The 17,592-nt window shown below is 40.1% G+C and overlaps 2 protein-coding genes across 2 annotated transcripts; both read right to left on the bottom strand.

Annotated features, from left to right (window-relative positions):
- Positions 1–589: 589 nt before the first annotated feature.
- Positions 590–13,391, bottom strand: LOC110701106 (wall-associated receptor kinase-like 8). The gene is made up of 4 exons (XM_021878700.1): positions 10,645–13,391; positions 8,268–9,334; positions 2,197–2,376; positions 590–2,051 (listed from the first exon to the last, which is right to left on the bottom strand). The coding sequence occupies exons 2-4, from the start codon at positions 9,241–9,243 to the stop codon at positions 889–891; spliced, it is 2,319 nt and encodes a 772-aa protein (XP_021734392.1). The 5' UTR covers positions 9,244–9,334; positions 10,645–13,391; the 3' UTR covers positions 590–888.
- Positions 13,392–13,434: 43 nt separating this feature from the next.
- Positions 13,435–16,467, bottom strand: LOC110701110 (pentatricopeptide repeat-containing protein At1g10270-like). The gene has a single exon (XM_021878704.1). The coding sequence runs from the start codon at positions 16,324–16,326 to the stop codon at positions 14,356–14,358; it is 1,971 nt and encodes a 656-aa protein (XP_021734396.1). The 5' UTR covers positions 16,327–16,467; the 3' UTR covers positions 13,435–14,355.
- Positions 16,468–17,592: the final 1,125 nt, after the last annotated feature.

Below are 17,592 nucleotides of genomic sequence, written 5' to 3'. Positions count from 1 at the left end.
CATCTCTAATAAGGTTGTACGTTACTGTACATAGATTACAAGTTTGTGCACAAATAGCATAATGTATAACTGCTATAGCGCTACACTGCTACTGGTATTAGCGGTTTTACTTTATACACGAATCAGGTTTTTGGCCTAAGGTAACTAAGTACCTATGTTTATAGGATGTTGGGAATGTTGGGAATGATTTGTTTAATCAATAATGGTTTATGATCTTATGGACAAATAAAATTCTTTTTTTGTGTCATTGAATTACTCCTACATAGGGTAAGGGTTGGTGTAGTTCACCTTATGTTTGTTAATCTGATCAGATTATTTGATTTTATCAAATTTTGACCTTATGCGTACGATAATGAAATATATCAAGTCGGATCTTATTAGATTTGTATTAATGTCGATTTTATTAATATGTAATTTTTAGAATACTTTCATCATGAAATTAAAGATAATTAGACATAAAAAACTGTACATAAAATGATTATCTGATCTGAATTTATTTTTAAATATGGTATGAGTCTTTAATTAGAATTTTCTTTGTTTATAAATACTTTTAACAATTTTACTGGCACACATATCAATGCAACAAAAATCGACCATATATTTATACAATTACATATTGATAAATATTACAAAGTATGAAAATTTTAATATTTGAAACAAGATATACATTGAGAATCATGTAATTCATCCAATAACATTTGATTTTTATAATCAATGCTCATCTTTGATATAGCTTTTATGCTAGTTACAATATAACTCATACTATTATAGATGTACAGCACTAACAGTAGCATAAATTTTGAAGAGAATCATAATATAAGCTCTTCAAAAATAAAATTTACATGAAATAAAATATGGAGCATCCTTGTGGACACATGTTATATAATGTTATCGACTGAATAATAGAGAAGGTTCAGCAGAGCTAGAAGAGCTGTTTTCCATATAAGAAGTGCTAAAACTTGTAAAATCATTATAGTATAAACCTTTGGATGTTTTTCCAGTAGACAGATGAATTGACAATACTGCTTCTATCTCTTGCAAAACTTCTTTCATGGCTGGTCTTTTCTTTCCATCCAAGTTTAAACATCGTTTTGCGAGATTAGCAATTGTAAGAAACTCTCCCTTCAAACTCTTTTGTAGAATTTGAGAATCTATAATATCAAGCAAACTAGAGTCTTCCATATGGGAAAGAAACCATGTTGTCAAACTTCGATCCTCTTCTGATATTGCGCGTATTGCTTTCTGTCCTGTTAAAAGCTCAACAAGTACCACACCAAAACTGTAAACGTCACTCTTTTCAGTAAACTGACTAGATTGAAAGTACCCTGGATCTAAATAACCAAATGTTCCCATTACTTCAGTGGTTACATGGGTTTGATCAGTCGCCACTGATTTTGAGGTTCCGAAATCTGATAATTTAGCCCTATACTTGTCATCCAAAAGTATGTTGGAAGACTTGATGTCTCTGTGAAATATAGGAATAGATGATGATGAATGCAAATACGCGAGTGCTCCAGCTGAATCAGAAGCAATCTGTAAGCGCATTTTCCAAGTGATTTGGAACTCTGCATTCGGATAATGAATATGGTGGAAAAGAGTTCCGTTGGGTATAAACTCATAAACTAGTAATGGAATTTCCGTCTCCAAACAACATCCCAATAACTTCACAATATTCCTGTGATTAATTAGTGATAAGATAACAACTTCATTAATGAATACCTCAAGATTGCTTTCTTTCACTAGTTTTGCCTTTTTTACAGCAACAATTCTTCCTTCACCAAGCATTCCTTTATAGACAGTACCATAGCCTCCTCGTCCAAGTATTCTATTTTCGTTGAAGTGGTCAGTGGCTTTCTCCAACTCCTCAATTGTGAAAACTTTCATTCTCTCTACAACTCCGTCACCAGAAGACATTTGTTGATGCATCAACAATCCACCATTTCTCTCATAGTATTTAGCTCTTTGTTTGACAACCTTCCTTTTCTTGATTAATGAATTTACCCACCATCCACCGAGAAACAGAAGTATTGAACTCAGTGTCACACTCAATCCTGCAGGATGACATATATAAACACTAAAGATTAGGTTTAGACAGTTGATTATTATACTAGTGAAAAATAGAAATAGAGTACATAAAGCCTTGTAAAACCAACAATTCAAGGGGTTGAAGAAAATATATATGGACTTATGCCTTACCTACTAACAACTTGTATCGACCATGATGGTTAGTGTTGAGATCAGGAACACAAGGATTAATCAGTGTGCCATTGCCACTGTAGCCTCCAGGGCATTTGCAATTATAACTTCCACGAGTGTTGATGCAGAGTGCCAGTTTCTTACATGGATTATTGTTTTCATCCGCACATTCATCAATATCTGAATATTTACACATAATTGATTATGATATCATTCAATTGTAAACTACACAAAAATGATGCTACTATACTAGTACTATTCTTTGTTTTAAGGATTGTCTCATTCAAGGCTCTGTGTTAGAATCCAACCTCTTTGTTATGTATTCTTCTTTATTTTCCTTATATTTTCCTTATGTAATGTCTCTTTAGTCTTTCTTTTTATTTTTCTAGACCCTAGGGAGAATTATTGTGTTACTGTCATTTCAACGTTCACTTGTAATTCTCTACTAATGCAATATAAAGCTCTTTAGGGAGCGAATGGTTATTCAATCAAAGCTCTCTACCCCGTTGTTATTGCTTTAAGACTTGTGTGTTGTTTAAGCCTTTATAGATATTGTGCTTGCCTTGTTTTAAAGCATCCCCCACCAAACCAAGAGACCCTAGAGACGTCCTCATTTTCGTCGGTTCCGCTTGTGCCCGCTTCGAAGTATCGGCCGTCACAAGCCCCGACTCCGCACTCGTTGTTCTCGTGCGCCCTCTTGAGACACCGTAGGTCCGTGTTGCTGTGTGCTCACGAACCTCCTTGCTTTAGGCTTGCGCCCTTGTCGCCAAAAGACGAGAGCGCGCCGCACGATCTGGTGTTGAATCACTCGGACCGTGACAGTTTGGTATCAGAGCCAAGTTTGCCGTAGAGATGGCAGAAGAAGGAGAGATGCATAAATACACATTCGAGGAAAGACTTGCTTGGCTTGAAGGCAAGTCCGAACAGTGGGCTATGCTTGAAGAAAGGCTGCCCAAACTCGAGGATATTGTAATAAAACAAGCCGACCAAATAGAGAGGCTTGCCGCTACTGTGGATGGGTTAACGGAGCAACTTAACTTCGTGCAAGGCGTCGCTGATGAAGCACATGATAAATGTGCAACCTTAATGCGTGCCCAGAGAGGGCTCGGGGGAAGTGGAGGTGCCAAGATAAAACCTCCCAAGCCCCGGACCTTCAATGGCACGAGAGATTCAAAAGAAGTCGATAATTTCATTTTCGACATGGAGCAATACTTTCGGGTCTGTCAGTTGGAGAATGAGTTAAAAGTTGATACCGCCACTATGTATTTGGTGGATGATGCAAAGCTTTGGTGGCGCACCAAGTACACCGACATCCAAGCTAAGAGGACGTCAGTGGATACTTGGGAGGATTTGAAGAAAGAGCTGATGGCCCAATTTTATCCCGAGAATACCGAGTTTGTTGCTCGCACCAAGCTCGCTGCTTTGCAGCATAAGGGTTCCATCCGGGAGTATGTCAAAGAGTTTTCAGCGTGCATGTTGGAGATCCACAATATGTCCGAGGAAGATCGCCTATTCAACTTTGTGCGTGGTCTTAAGGAATGGGCCCAAAGAGAAATTTGGCGCCAAAAGATTGATACTTTATCGGGAGCCATCGCTGCAGCCGAAAGGTTGATGGACTACTCCTCAGAGAAAGGACAAGGTTTGAAGAAAGGGAATAGCGGGCCGACACCGAACCCTCCTAGGAACTCCGGACATGGCTCGCAAGTGAGCTCCAACAACTCGAACAATAGATACAATAGGAGTGGGGGAGAAGACTCTCGGAAAAGTGGAGCTTCTTCCTTCTCTAGTAGAGGAAGCACCCCTAGTTCATCTTCGACAGCCAGGCCATTGACGTGTATCCTTTGCAGAGGACCGCACAAGTGGTTTGAATGTCAACACAAGGGAGAAATTGACAATCTCCAAAAGAAACTGTCCTCCATGTCCTTAGAAAACCCCGAGGGTGAAGAAGCCGATGAGGTAGTACCTAGTGAAGGAGAACATTCCAGACTGGGGGCCATTCGCATGATGTGCGCTATGGGAAGAGAAGGCTCTGAGGGCCAACCCAAAAACTCTGGATTGATGTATGTGAATGCGTTGGTAAACGGAAAGGAAACTCGTGCCATGGTGGATACCGGTGCTACCCACAACTTCATTTCAGAAAAGGAGGCAAAAAGACTTGAGTTGAAGCTCCTACCAGAAGGAGGCAGTATGAAAGCGGTGAATTCAGTTGCCAAACCGATCCACGGCGTTGCCAAGAAAGTAACAATGAAGCTGGGAGATTGGAGCGGACAGGTGGACTTTACCGTTGCGCCAATGGACGACTTCAGCTTGGTGCTCGGCATGGACTTCTTACACTTTAGTAAGGCAGTCCCGATGCCGCATCTTAGATCTATTCTGGTGCCCGGGCAGCAACCATGTCTCCTCCGAACCTGCGATTCGGGAAAAGGGCCGAAAGGGCCCCTCCTTTCAGCAATGCAATTGGAGAAGGGGTTGAAGAGGAACGAGCCCACGTTCCTAGCAACACTTTCCACGAAGGAAGATGAAGCAAGTGGAGACTTTCCGCCTGCAGTTGCCGAGCTACTATCAGAGTTCCAGGATCTCCTCCCGAAAGACCTACCAAAAGTTCTCCCACCTAGAAGGACAGTGGACCATGAGATTGAGCTGGTTCCAGGGGCGAAACCCCCAGCACGAAGCCCTTATCGCATGGCCCCCCCAGAATTGGCTGAACTCCGGAAACAATTGGAGGACTTGCTTGAGGCAGGCTTCATCCGCCCATCAAAGGCTCCTTATGGGGCTCCTGTGCTTTTTCAGAAAAAACAAGATGGAAGTCTTCGATTGTGTATCGACTACCGAGCATTAAATAAGGTTACGGTGCGCAATCACTACCCTATCCCTTTGGTGGCGGATTTGTTCGATCAGTTAGGGGATGCAGTGTACTTTACAAAGCTAGACTTGAAGTCTGGCTATCACCAAGTTCGTATCGCCGAAGGAGATGAACCAAAAACTGCTTGTGTGACGAGATACGGGGCATACGAATGGCTAGTCATGCCCTTCGGCTTGACGAATGCACCTGCTACGTTCTGTACTCTGATGAACCAAGTATTTCGAGAGTACTTAGACAAGTTTGTGGTCGTGTACCTCGATGACATCGTTGTCTACAGCAAGACTTTGGAGGAGCACCTCGAGCACCTAAGATTGGTCTTCGAGAAGCTGAGAGAACATCACCTTTTTGTGAAACGAGAAAAGTGTGCCTTTGCGCAGGAAGAAGTCGGATTTCTTGGACACTTTGTGGGGAAGGGTCGATTGAGGATGGACCCAAAGAAGATATGTGCTGTTCGCGATTGGCGGGATCCCAAGAACCCCTCTGAGCTGCGATCCTTTCTAGGACTGGCGAACTATTATAGAAGATTCATTAAGGGATACTCAGAGATCGCAAGTCCCCTCACCGACCTATTGAGGAAAGATTGTCGTTGGGAATGGTCAGGGCCCCAGAAGGAAGCTTTCCAGAAGTTGAAAGAAGCAATGGTCAAGGAGCCGGTCCTTGCCCTTCCAGACATCACCAAACCATTCGTGGTCGAGACGGATGCTTCGGATTTTGCTTTAGGAGGAGTGCTCCTCCAAGAAGGACATCCTATTGCATTCGAAAGTAGGAAGCTGAATAATGCGGAGAGAAGGTATGCGGCACAAGAAAAGGAGCTACTAGCCATTGTGCACTGCCTAAGAGGATGGAGGCACTACTTGTTGGGGTCAAAGTTTACCGTCCGCACAGACAACACCGCGGCGAGTCACTTTCTCACCCAACCCAAGCTGACAGGAAAACAAGCTCGGTGGCAGGAGGACTTAGCTGAGTTCGACGTGGAGTTCACCTATAGAACGGGATCCAGCAATAGAGTTGCCGATGCCCTGAGTAGGCGGGCCGATCTTGCTGCGATGTACAAGTTAGCGCCAATGACGGCAAGCAGCATTGCCACATCCGTTAGAGATCAAGTTCGTGCTTATCTCCCAGATGATCCGATGACAAAAACCATAACAAGGATGATTGAAGAAGGGAAGACTAGACGCTTTTGGTTGGAAGATGGCCTCATCTTCACCAAAGGTACAAAGCTGTTCATCCCCAAAGCAGGGGGATTGAGGAAAATGTTGTTGAAGGAATGCCATGATACGCTGTGGGCGGGACATCCAGGTTGGCAGAGAACCCTCAGTCTACTCGCGATGGGGTACTACTGGCCAGGAATGAAGGAAGATGTGATGAGCTACACCAAAACCTGCCTTGTGTGCCAGCAAGACAAGGTTGACAGACAGAAGCCCGGGGGCTTCCTTGAACCTCTTCCTGTACCAACTCGACCGTGGGAGAGTGTGTCGATGGACTTCATTAGTGGCCTCCCGAAGGTTGGCCAGTTCTCTTCTATCATGGTGGTGATAGACAGGTTCTCAAAATACGCAACGTTTGTACCCTTGCAGAAGGCTTGCGGAGCAGAAGAAACGGCATCTCTCTTCTTTAAGCATATTGTGAAGTACTGGGGATTGCCAAAGAGCATAGTAAGCGACAGGGATACCAGATTCACGAGCATATTCTGGTCTGAGCTATTCCAAATGATGGGGTCTGACCTCAACATGTCGTCAAGCCACCACCCTCAATCTGATGGGCAGACAGAGAGATTCAATGGGCTTCTCGAGGAATACTTACGTCACTTTGTGAGCGCCAACCAGAAAGATTGGGTGAGACTCTTGGACGTCGCACAACTTTGCTTCAACGCTCAAAGGAGTTCTTCATCCAACAAAAGCCCCTTTGAGTTGGTCATGGGTCAACAACCTCTCCTCCCGCACACAGTGGCTGACTGGGAGGGCGGTAGGAGTGCTCAGGCTCGAGATTTTACAAGAGAGTGGAAGCAAAACACCGACATTGCAAAAGCCTACCTAGAGCGAGCATCGCGCCGGATGAAGAAATGGGCTGATCAAAACAGAAGGCCAGTTGATTTTGCTATTGGGGACATGGTGATGGTGAAGGTCTTACCAGAACAGCTGAAGTTTCTCAGAGGGAGAGATCGTCGCCTCATTCGGAAATATGAAGGCCCCATCCGCATCACTAAACGGATTGGGAAGAACGCATACAAGGTAGAACCGCCTGCGTGGATGAGGATTCACCCCGTCTTCCACGTTAGTCGTCTAAAACCCTACCATCCAGATCCCGACGACAGCAACCGCAACGTCAGCTACCGCGCCAACATCAGAACCAGGACAAGAGCCACCCCTACAACAGAAGACTGAAGCTGCTAAGATCTTAGTGTAGATTTTGTAAGTCGACGAGGACGTCGACGACTTAAGTGGGGGAGGATGTTAGAATCCAACCTCTTTGTTATGTATTCTTCTTTATTTTCCTTATATTTTCCTTATGTAATGTCTCTTTAGTCTTTCTTTTTATTTTTCTAGACCCTAGGGAGAATTATTGTGTTACTGTCATTTCAACGTTCACTTGTAATTCTCTACTAATGCAATATAAAGCTCTTTAGGGAGCGAATGGTTATTCAATCAAAGCTCTCTACCCCGTTGTTATTGCTTTAAGACTTGTGTGTTGTTTAAGCCTTTATAGATATTGTGCTTGCCTTGTTTTAAAGCATCCCCCACCAAACCAAGAGACCCTAGAGACGTCCTCATTTTCGTCGGTTCCGCTTGTGCCCGCTTCGAAGTATCGGCCGTCACAAGCCCCGACTCCGCACTCGTTGTTCTCGTGCGCCCTCTTGAGACACCGTAGGTCCGTGTTGCTGTGTGCTCACGAACCTCCTTGCTTTAGGCTTGCGCCCTTGTCGCCAAAAGACGAGAGCGCGCCGCACGATCTGGTGTTGAATCACTCGGACCGTGACACTCTGACTGTTTGGTCCGGCTTACATTTTATTTCCTAAACAGGCAGGTTTCGCCATGAGTGACTTTTCCTGTGTTTTTTGAGGACAGGGTGAACCCTCAATTAGTCAACCCTTTACGGTGTTAAAGTTGTTAATGGGGCTGAGCCTCTATATGTTTTGTAAGGGAGGAGTATAATGTAAGAAAAAGAACTCGAGAAGAATAAACAGAACAAGAAGAGGAGTGAAGAATACCTTGGCAGTCATGAAGATAAGGGTTACCCTGAAACCCTGGGTTGCATTTGCAGCGGTATCCATCCTGGTATTGCTTCTCATAACATTTGCTATTTCCCTTGCACATGTAAATCCCAGCTGCTCGAGCTGCTTCACAAGTTGTGTTCCCAAGCGACCAATCAAAGAAAACTGGAAACTTCAGATCCGGGTAATAAGTATTATCTTGGGTTAGAATCTGTCTGATAGGGTAAGGTAGTGCATTGTCTGCAGCATGATCCTTAGCCAAAACAAAGGCGACACTGCACGGGTTGAAATCTTGCACCAACTGCTGATCACTCGGACTACTAAATGTTAAATCAACATTGTTTACTCCATTGGGAATGGAAACCAGGCAACAGCCTATGCCAGTGCATGATCTAGTATCAACATCTTCAGGTGCAGCACACACAGTCATACACCCAGAACGGAACACTCTCTTGTTGTTCATTGTACCATTCAGCATCACAAAAGTATCACATCCAATGGCACCAATGACATTTTTGGTTGTCGAAAGAGGAAACCTTTTTGTACGTATCCAGGCTCGATATTCAGCAGAAGGAGCAGAAGTATTAGACTTATCATAACAACGATATGAAATAGGGTAATGTACCAAGAGTTCACCCTTCAAAGTAATTTCCTTTATCTCTACCTTATTTCCCAAGGCAAGAATTGGAGGATTGGCACTAGTGTTACAACTGAGGTTGAAATATCTGCCATCATCAAATGGGGTTCCATAGTGACACTTATCTCCTACACCAAATGGGTAAGGGACCGAGATGTTGCCACATTTTTCAGGACAGTTTGGAAGGGCTATCTGTGAGGTAGCATCAGCAGTTGCTGATGATACCCCGGCGATATGCTGACTGGCCAATGAAGCTAGCATTGGCCATAGTAGAGCAACAATAACATTTAGCAATGCTGTGTGACAACCCAAACAACTCCACCCCTCTTCTAACATTTTTTTTTATTTTTATTTGTGCACCAACTTAACAATAGGTGTTCACATAGCTTTATATGAATTTGTTGGTGGAGTACTGCACAATTAACAGCTGCAAGAAGAATTTAAACTAAACAAAGTCAGAATCTTGTTCTGCATACCACAGAAGGCGGAAGCCCAGCAAGGCAGATCAGTCTAGAACTGATACTTACATATTCGATTCAGAACTTGAGTATCATTGTTATCACATTCATTAATCATTTACATACTAGATCTAAATGCATACAATGCGTGTTTCATATATTAAAAAACGTGTATAAAAAATAATTAAGATTATTTTAAGTGGCATCAAACTTCACAAAGTGATACCAAGAAGATAAATAAACACAGTTGATACTTTGAGGGTATTACTATTTTACACAAAATAATAAAGGTTGTTAAGCATACAAGGTTAGTATAATTGGATTATAATTCTATTAATAGTAGGTGTCTTTATTCAGTTGACTAGAGTTCGCTTTCTTTCCTGGCATTTGTTGTAAATTGTAATTAACAAAGTAATTAAGCATAATTTAATATGGTAATTGGATAGAAAATAATTATTGAAACGACTAGTGTTTGGCTAAAATTGTTGTTTTCTACACTTTGCACATGCATGGATCTCCTGATGAGGTGTCTAAAATGCAAATTATTGCATTTCATTGATAAATAATAACCTTATTTAAAAAATCAAGTGGTCAAGTGTAAACTATATGTTACACTATGCTATTAATTTCAATAAATATGACTAATTGACTAAGTCACTTACTAACTATACACACTTCCATTAAGAAAGTTAAATGTGGTCAATGCAATTCCCAATCGCCGAGGTCAATGCCTTCAAATGGAAGAGATATACAGTAACAGTTGAGTTGTTTATGCTTCACATACAAAAATATAAACTACTTGCTCATTTATTTAACATACAAATTGCATATATATCAAAAATACTACATTGATAGATTGTAGTTAGAACTTAAAAGTACACATGATACAAATTGCTAATTACAAAAAAAATTCAACCTAACTTACTAATTAAAACTGATTTATTTTCACTATGAGTACTAATACACATTTTATTTATATCATATGTGCTTACAATTTTTTTAAGGTTCAGACAACAAGCACTAAAGCTATCCGTGCCAAAAACATTACGGTTGTTAAGTTATCCTATTGTTGTTATTATTGGTATCAATAAAATTATTTCGAGTAAAAAGCGTTACGGTTGTTAAGTTATCCTATTGTTGTAATTCTTGGTAACAATAAAATTATTACTTGATATTGAATCCTACATAATTAATCAAACAATGCTATATTTAGTCATATTAAAACACAAAACAGAATTTTATTCAACATAGAAGTTAAAAAGAGATAGAGAGAGAATACCTAAATGAGATCAGACGAAGTGATCCATTATAGCACGTCAATGCTGAATTCAGTTCAAACGAAGCTGCAATTTGATGAAAATTTCTGAAGTGATTTGAAGAAGCAGTCGAATTCTGGGTTGATTTCAGTTCAATCAAATCGATTTTTTTGTCAAAAATCTCGATTTCTTCCAAGAAATAATCATAAAAATTTGTTTATAGCTAATGAAAAATGCTTTACTAGAAATTGAAGAATATGAAGCTTTTGATGAGTTATTGTATTTCAATGGAGCAGTTGAGAGGAATAAGACACAAGTCAAACAACGCTTCAATGAATGGGAAAAGTTAGTCCTCAATAAAGGAATCGTGGACCTTTATTAGTAGACCGGGTATAATTGACTGGCTTAGAGGGTTTATATTGACTTGGGCAGTTGGGCCTATTTATTACTGGCCCGTCATCACAAACAAGAATTCATTACTCCCTTCCTTTCATATTACAATTTTCCAGTGTTCTCTTGTGTCAAGAACGGTACCAAGTCGCAACAAATGGTGAGTTTTATCAAGGGATGGATTCAATTTGTGTTTAAACTACCGGACCTGAATTGGCCGAATAAAAGAGCCTTAGTGTTGTTTTACCTTAACTCGAAATAACTGTTCTTCATAAGCCAAAAGGGAAAATCTAAATCATCAAGTAAATTCCCTTTTAAACTTAGCCAATCAGTTAAAACATAACATATCATATCATGACAATACAAATACAATCACTTATCTGAGACAGCACTGAAGAACCAAAACAGTTAATTCCAGCAATGGTGGTTTCACAGGTTTAAGGTACAAAATATACCTGGTACAAATAGCAATCTTAGGACCCTTTCACCCTTCAGATAAATTTGATTTTTATACTTTAGTAATTTTAGCAAACTTACATGCAGATAGATAAAGAAGTTCAATACCCTAAATTTATGATTGTACATTCGAAACATCAACAATGAAAAAAGAAGAGACTTACAGAGCTCCTCAGCAGCAGCATGGTAACATCAAGGCCAAAGGTGAGTGTGTACATTACCTGCTAATGTGAGATATCAGATCATGCCGCCAACGATGAGAACTAGAGCTGAGATGCAATGGTTGCCAGCTTCGTCTTCTTTGCATCCTCAATCTCTCACAATCAGATTCCTCCCAATGCCATAAAGAGTACTCAAGGCATTGTGACCCTAAATTCCCCCTTCCTTTGAACCTGCAAACTCTAATTTTTTTTTTTTTTTTTTCCCATTGAAAATGAGTTGAAAAATTAATTCTGACAGTTCAAGAGTGGCATGGTGCTTTTTTTATCTTCCCCCTTTTACTGTCACTCTATCAATTATCTCCTTTTTTGTAAATTTGCAGAGTGGAATATTGTATATCATGAGAAGGCTCTTGTAAGAACACCTTCCTCATATGACAACACTTCCTTACGTAAGAAAAAATCTACAACCACACAATATGCCGTTTTTACCAAGCTCGTATAGATACAAGGACAAAAAAAGGCTTATGCAATTTTAAACTTGTAATAGGAAACAATAACCAATGCATTAATAAATAAATATCTCCTTATTATCTAAAAATAATATGCTTAATCATTATACCAATTATTGTAAAATGGATTCAAGAAAAGGCAAAACGTGAACCATCACCTAGGATTGATCTGAATAACAAAGATAGTTCAGCAGAATTCAAGGAATTATTATCTAAATAAATTGTGCTAGAAAACTTGTCTGTGTATAGCTACTCCCTTACCACTGGCGGTACTGGCCATGTGCTGAGTTTCTTTTTGAGGCAAATGAAGTGACAAAACGTGCTATATTGGTGTTTGGATTAAAGTACGTGAGATTTTGAAAAGATTTTGATATTAATGGCAGATTGGCAGGATTCAAGACTGTCTCTTCCTGTCCGAGTTCTACAAGATCTGCAACACCCAAAATAGGTTGAGGAAAAATGCATTTAGACAAATCACACACAAATAAGACAATTTCAGGAAAACAAAAATGTTAATTTTCCAGACAAAATAAGTTCAAAAAATATCATTCCATACCAAATAAGCTAAACCAAACAGAGCCTTTGTGTTGGTCTTACCTTAACTTGTAATACCTGCTCTTCATATGCCACAAGGGAAAATCCATATCATGAAATAAGCTCCCTCTAAAACTTAGCCAAGCAATTAAAGCATACCATATTATAATACAATGACTCATTGTGACATGAATGAATAACAAAATACTCAATTCAAGCAATGGTGGTTTCACAGGTTTAACTTACAAAAATATACTTGGTAGCAATGTCAGAACTTCAGCAGTTCAGCCAAAATTTAAATTTTATCCTTTATAATACTTTTTAGCAAACTTAAACACAGATTGATTAAGAAGTTCAACACTTTAAACTCATGATTGAACATTTGATGATTTGAACATCAATAATGAAAAAAGAAGAGAGAGACTTACAGAGCTGCTGCTCAGCGGCAACATGGTAACATCAAGGACAAAGGTGAGTGCATACATACCTGGTAAACGATGAGAACTAGGGCTGAGATGAAATGGTTTTCAACTTCGTCTTCTTTGCATCCTCAACCTCCCAGAATCAGATTCCTCCCAATATCTCCACCCAATTCCACTTACCAACCCTGTTTTCTCTCATAATCAAAGAATACTCAGCTCACCATTGTGCCTCTAAAGTTCCCCTTTCATTTGAATCTGCAAACTCTAAACGTTCTTTTCATCCTTTTTTTTTTTTTTTTTTTTTTTTTATGAATGAGTTGAACTATATCCTATAGTTTTAGATAGGGGTGGCAATTCGGGTCAGCAGGTCGGGTTCGGGTCAGATTTCGAGTCGATTTCGGGTTATACTTAGAAACTATTAAAAATAGTGTAAAACTTAATATTATTACGAAATATGAAATTTGGGTCAAATCGGGTCGAATTCGGGTTATTCGGGTTTGGTTCAGGTCGGGTTTGGGTCTCTCTCAGTAACTTCGGGTCGGGTTCGGGTCGGGTTTTCGTGTCGGGTCAGGGTTTGCCAGCCCTAGTTTTAGATTGGCATACTGCTTTTTTATCTTGCCTCTTTGACAGTCAGTCTTATCAATTATTTCCTCTTTTTTTAATTTTGCATAGAGTGACATACTGTATATCATAATGTACACATGTATCATAACTATATAAATATGGGCTCATTTAAGGTTTTTTTATTTCCCAAAAAGTGTGTTGTTATCAATATTTACTATAAAACTGTCATGCCTCTTAGAATCTTTAAGGGTGTTCTGCATATTGTTTCAGCTTATTATTAAGATGAGTAAATCAAGTCACAATCATTCGGAAACATAATACTACGTATAAATGAAGGTACAACTTTCGGCAAGCATTTTCAGTCTCATAGGCAATGCATAATTAAGGGAAAATTAAAAAGAAAAAGGAGAAGAAAAAAAAAAGCATTGAAGACAGTGTATAGCACCTGTAACATATCCTTTTTTTTTTTTTTTTTTGACGGGAACATATCCTTGTATCAATATAACCGTTAAATTGTAACATATCTTCTTGGTAGTTTCTCATAAAAAAAACTTTTTATTGACTTTAATCATCAAAACAGATCTCAGTGATGAGTGAAGGCCAAGATTAGACATTGGATTCAAAGTTATCCAAATTACTGATGTTACTCTATCCTCAAGTTCTAGACAAAATTTCAAGTTCTTGAACTAAACCAACAATCATCTACTACCAATAATAGGGTAGCCTTGCTCGGAGTGTCCTCTTTGCTGTGGAGGTCCAGTAGGTTCAGGATATCCTCTTTGCTGCTGAGGTCCAGTATGTTCAGGATATCCTCTTTGATGCAGAGGTCCAGTTGGTTCGGGATGTCCTGAATACCCTGTAGGTCCAGCAGACCCAGAAAATCCAGTTGGTGGCCTAAACCTAGGAGGGCCAGCAGGTTGTTGATGTTGTCCTGGTCCTGCTGATTTAGCGAAACCTGAAGGCTGGGAGTATGGCTGCTGAAAATTTCCCTGCCTCCTCTCATCCAGGAGCCTTTCAATCTCATCTCTCCGTCCCTCCTTTTCAAACTCTTGTAACAGAAACTCCCGAAGTGAAGGAGTGACACCAACACCGTACTTCATGATCTGACCAACCATATTCAAACACACATCAAATACACCACCACCACACAGCCCTTTGATGACAATTTCATACGTGGATGAATCAGGTTTTGGATCCCTTTCCCCCATTTTTGTCAAGACTTGTGAACATTCTAGTGCTTTGTTATTCTGAATCAATTCAGTAAACCACCTATTCGCATAGTCCGTAATCACTCTTAAATTAGCTTCAACCATCATCTCAAACATTCTCATGGCATCATCAATCCTTTGATCCTTAAGATAAGCATCAATCAAGGTTCTATAACCAGTAACATCCGGGCTCAAAGATTTCGACTTTAGCTCCGTAAAGAACTCCTCCGCCTTCTGAATCATCCCATGTTCAGCAAACCTAACAATAATGTTGTTATAACCAGCTACATCCATAGCAAACTGCCTTGACCCCATCTTGATCCCTACCTTCTTAAAAGTGCTAACAGCCTCTTCAAACTTCCCCTCCTTAAAACACTCATTCACCATTATATTAAAACTATCCGAATTCACTGCCTGAAAATTCGGTGGAGTATGTCTATCCAACATCGATTCAAACAACTCCCACGCCTCTTTCTTCTTCTCATACTTAAGCAACACCTCAAGAAGCACATTACAAGTGGCAGGGGTCATCTTAAACTGAAGATCAAGCAATGACCGATACGATTCCATAGCCTCCTTCTCTCTTCCCTTATTAAAGAACCACTCCATAAACGTAGCATTCACAACACCATCATACACAAGACACCTCTCCTTAAGCTCATCAAAAAACTCATTTGCCTTATCAAAATCATCCAAATCCAAAAACCCTTTAATCAAATTATTATAAACAAGCGAATCGGCCCCGAGCCCCTTATTAAGCATCTCCCTAAGAAGATCAACAGCTTCCCCAATCCTCCCAACATCAATTAACCCTTTAGTCAAATGCCTAAAAGTAACAGAAGAAGGACTAAATGGAGCCTCAGCTAAAATTAACTTATAAATCTCAACACCCACATCAACCCTTTTACACTCACAATGACTAACAATCAAAAAATTGTAAGAAACAATGTTGGGTACAATATTAGACTGCTTGAAAAAGAATTGGAAGAGAGAGACTGCATCATCGTACCTCTGAGCTCTATACATAGCAGCAATAATGGCGTTACAAGTGAAGACAGTAGGACGGGTGCGAGAGAACACAGCTTGTCGAGCAAGGAGAGCAGCGTTATCGAGGTCACCGGCACGAATGAGGGATTGAACACGGTTATGGAGGTTAAGGCGGGGGCCGGTGAGAGCAGAGGTGGTGTCGGGGAGAGGGCGAGCGTTGGGATCAGGAGGAGGACGAGGGGCATTGGGGTCACGGCGGAGGGCGTGGAGAGGGGGTTCGACGCGGAGGCGGCGTTTACGGCGGCGGCGTTCGGCGGCGGCTTCTTCGGCGGAGGAGAAGGCGAGGGTGCGAGGGTGGAGGAGAGAGAATGAAGGGTGAGGGTGGAGGTGAGGGAGAGAGGAGGGTGGTGTGGTGGTGGTGGTGGAGAGAGAAGTGCGGCGGAGGGAGCGGAGGAGGAGGCGGTAGAGAGGCATGGTGGTGGTGGAAGGGAGGAAGATTGGGAAATGGGGAAACAGGGGAAGTAGAAAATTTGTGAAAAGTGAGAGGTACTTCTTAAACCCTAACTAAAGAAAGTAAGAAGAGGTGCTCGTAGCATTTCCTTTTTCCTGGTCCCACTATAGGACCGTTTATCACAATAAAATTAGAGTTGACAACTTTTGACATGACACGACAATGTGACCGAGACTGACACGAACAAGTTATTGAGAGAAAATACGAAGACAACATGACATGACACGAAATCAACCTCAACACGATCTGTTTAGATAAGTGGTCTGATTATGCAATTATCTTACGTTTATATACTATATATTGTATTACTATGTAGTTTTTCATAGATTTTAAGAACAACATAAAATCGACACGGAACCAAATACGAATACTACACGACACTATTTTTTGCCAACTGTATCTAACGTTGGATCAAGCTAGAACGAATGGAACTGTAAAATGAAAAATTCAAGTCTCCGGAAAATAGATTGATTGTGGTAGGTTTGTAAATTTTGATCCTACCATATTTTAGAAATTGTGTTTATACACCCGGGTGCACAGTGCACCCAAGAGTATGCTTTGCTCATTTCGATGACTATTGTTCATTTTATCATCAAATAAACAAACAAATGCCCTTGGGTGTACCGTACACCTGGGTGTATAATAAAATCTCTCACCATATTCCGAATGTGGATATATAGAGTTAGGAGTGGATTGAATTCGTTTTAGGAATTTATTTCCAACCTATTGCTATACCATTGTGGTTATTTTTATAGAATAGGGGAGGAGTGTGTGTTTCAATTATAAACACTTATGGTGTGTTTTATTCACCTACTTATTTAAACGTGTCTCGTCTTATTAAAACTTATAAGCTATAATTTAAACTTGAATAACCCTTACCTGAACTTTTTTTTTCTCATGAATTTATCTTATCTATAATTTATAGCATAAAGGTTGATTTTGTACAAATGGACTAAATGGTATATGAGATATCTCCCAATTTATATTATGCACTACAATTCTGTACATCCCTATGCAAATTCAGTTTGGATTAATCTAGTTAATTTTTCTTAATTGATTTTGTGAAAACAGATTCCAAATAACAAATTATACTAACCCACTTTACAAGGCTAAATCAAGTATTGCAATGGAGTTTAATTATAAATAAATCATATTTAAGACTATAAGGGGGTGTTTGGTTCAAGCGTATTAGGTATAAGGTATGAGTTTTTGAAATTCAAGGGGGGAGG

This window comes from Chenopodium quinoa, unplaced genomic scaffold, assembly GCF_001683475.1.
Source record: "Chenopodium quinoa cultivar QQ74 unplaced genomic scaffold, ASM168347v1, whole genome shotgun sequence".
Classification (NCBI taxonomy): Eukaryota; Viridiplantae; Streptophyta; class Magnoliopsida; order Caryophyllales; family Amaranthaceae; genus Chenopodium; species Chenopodium quinoa.
Note: the sequence above shows the minus strand (reverse complement) of the source record. Positions and strands in the feature narration are given on the sequence as shown.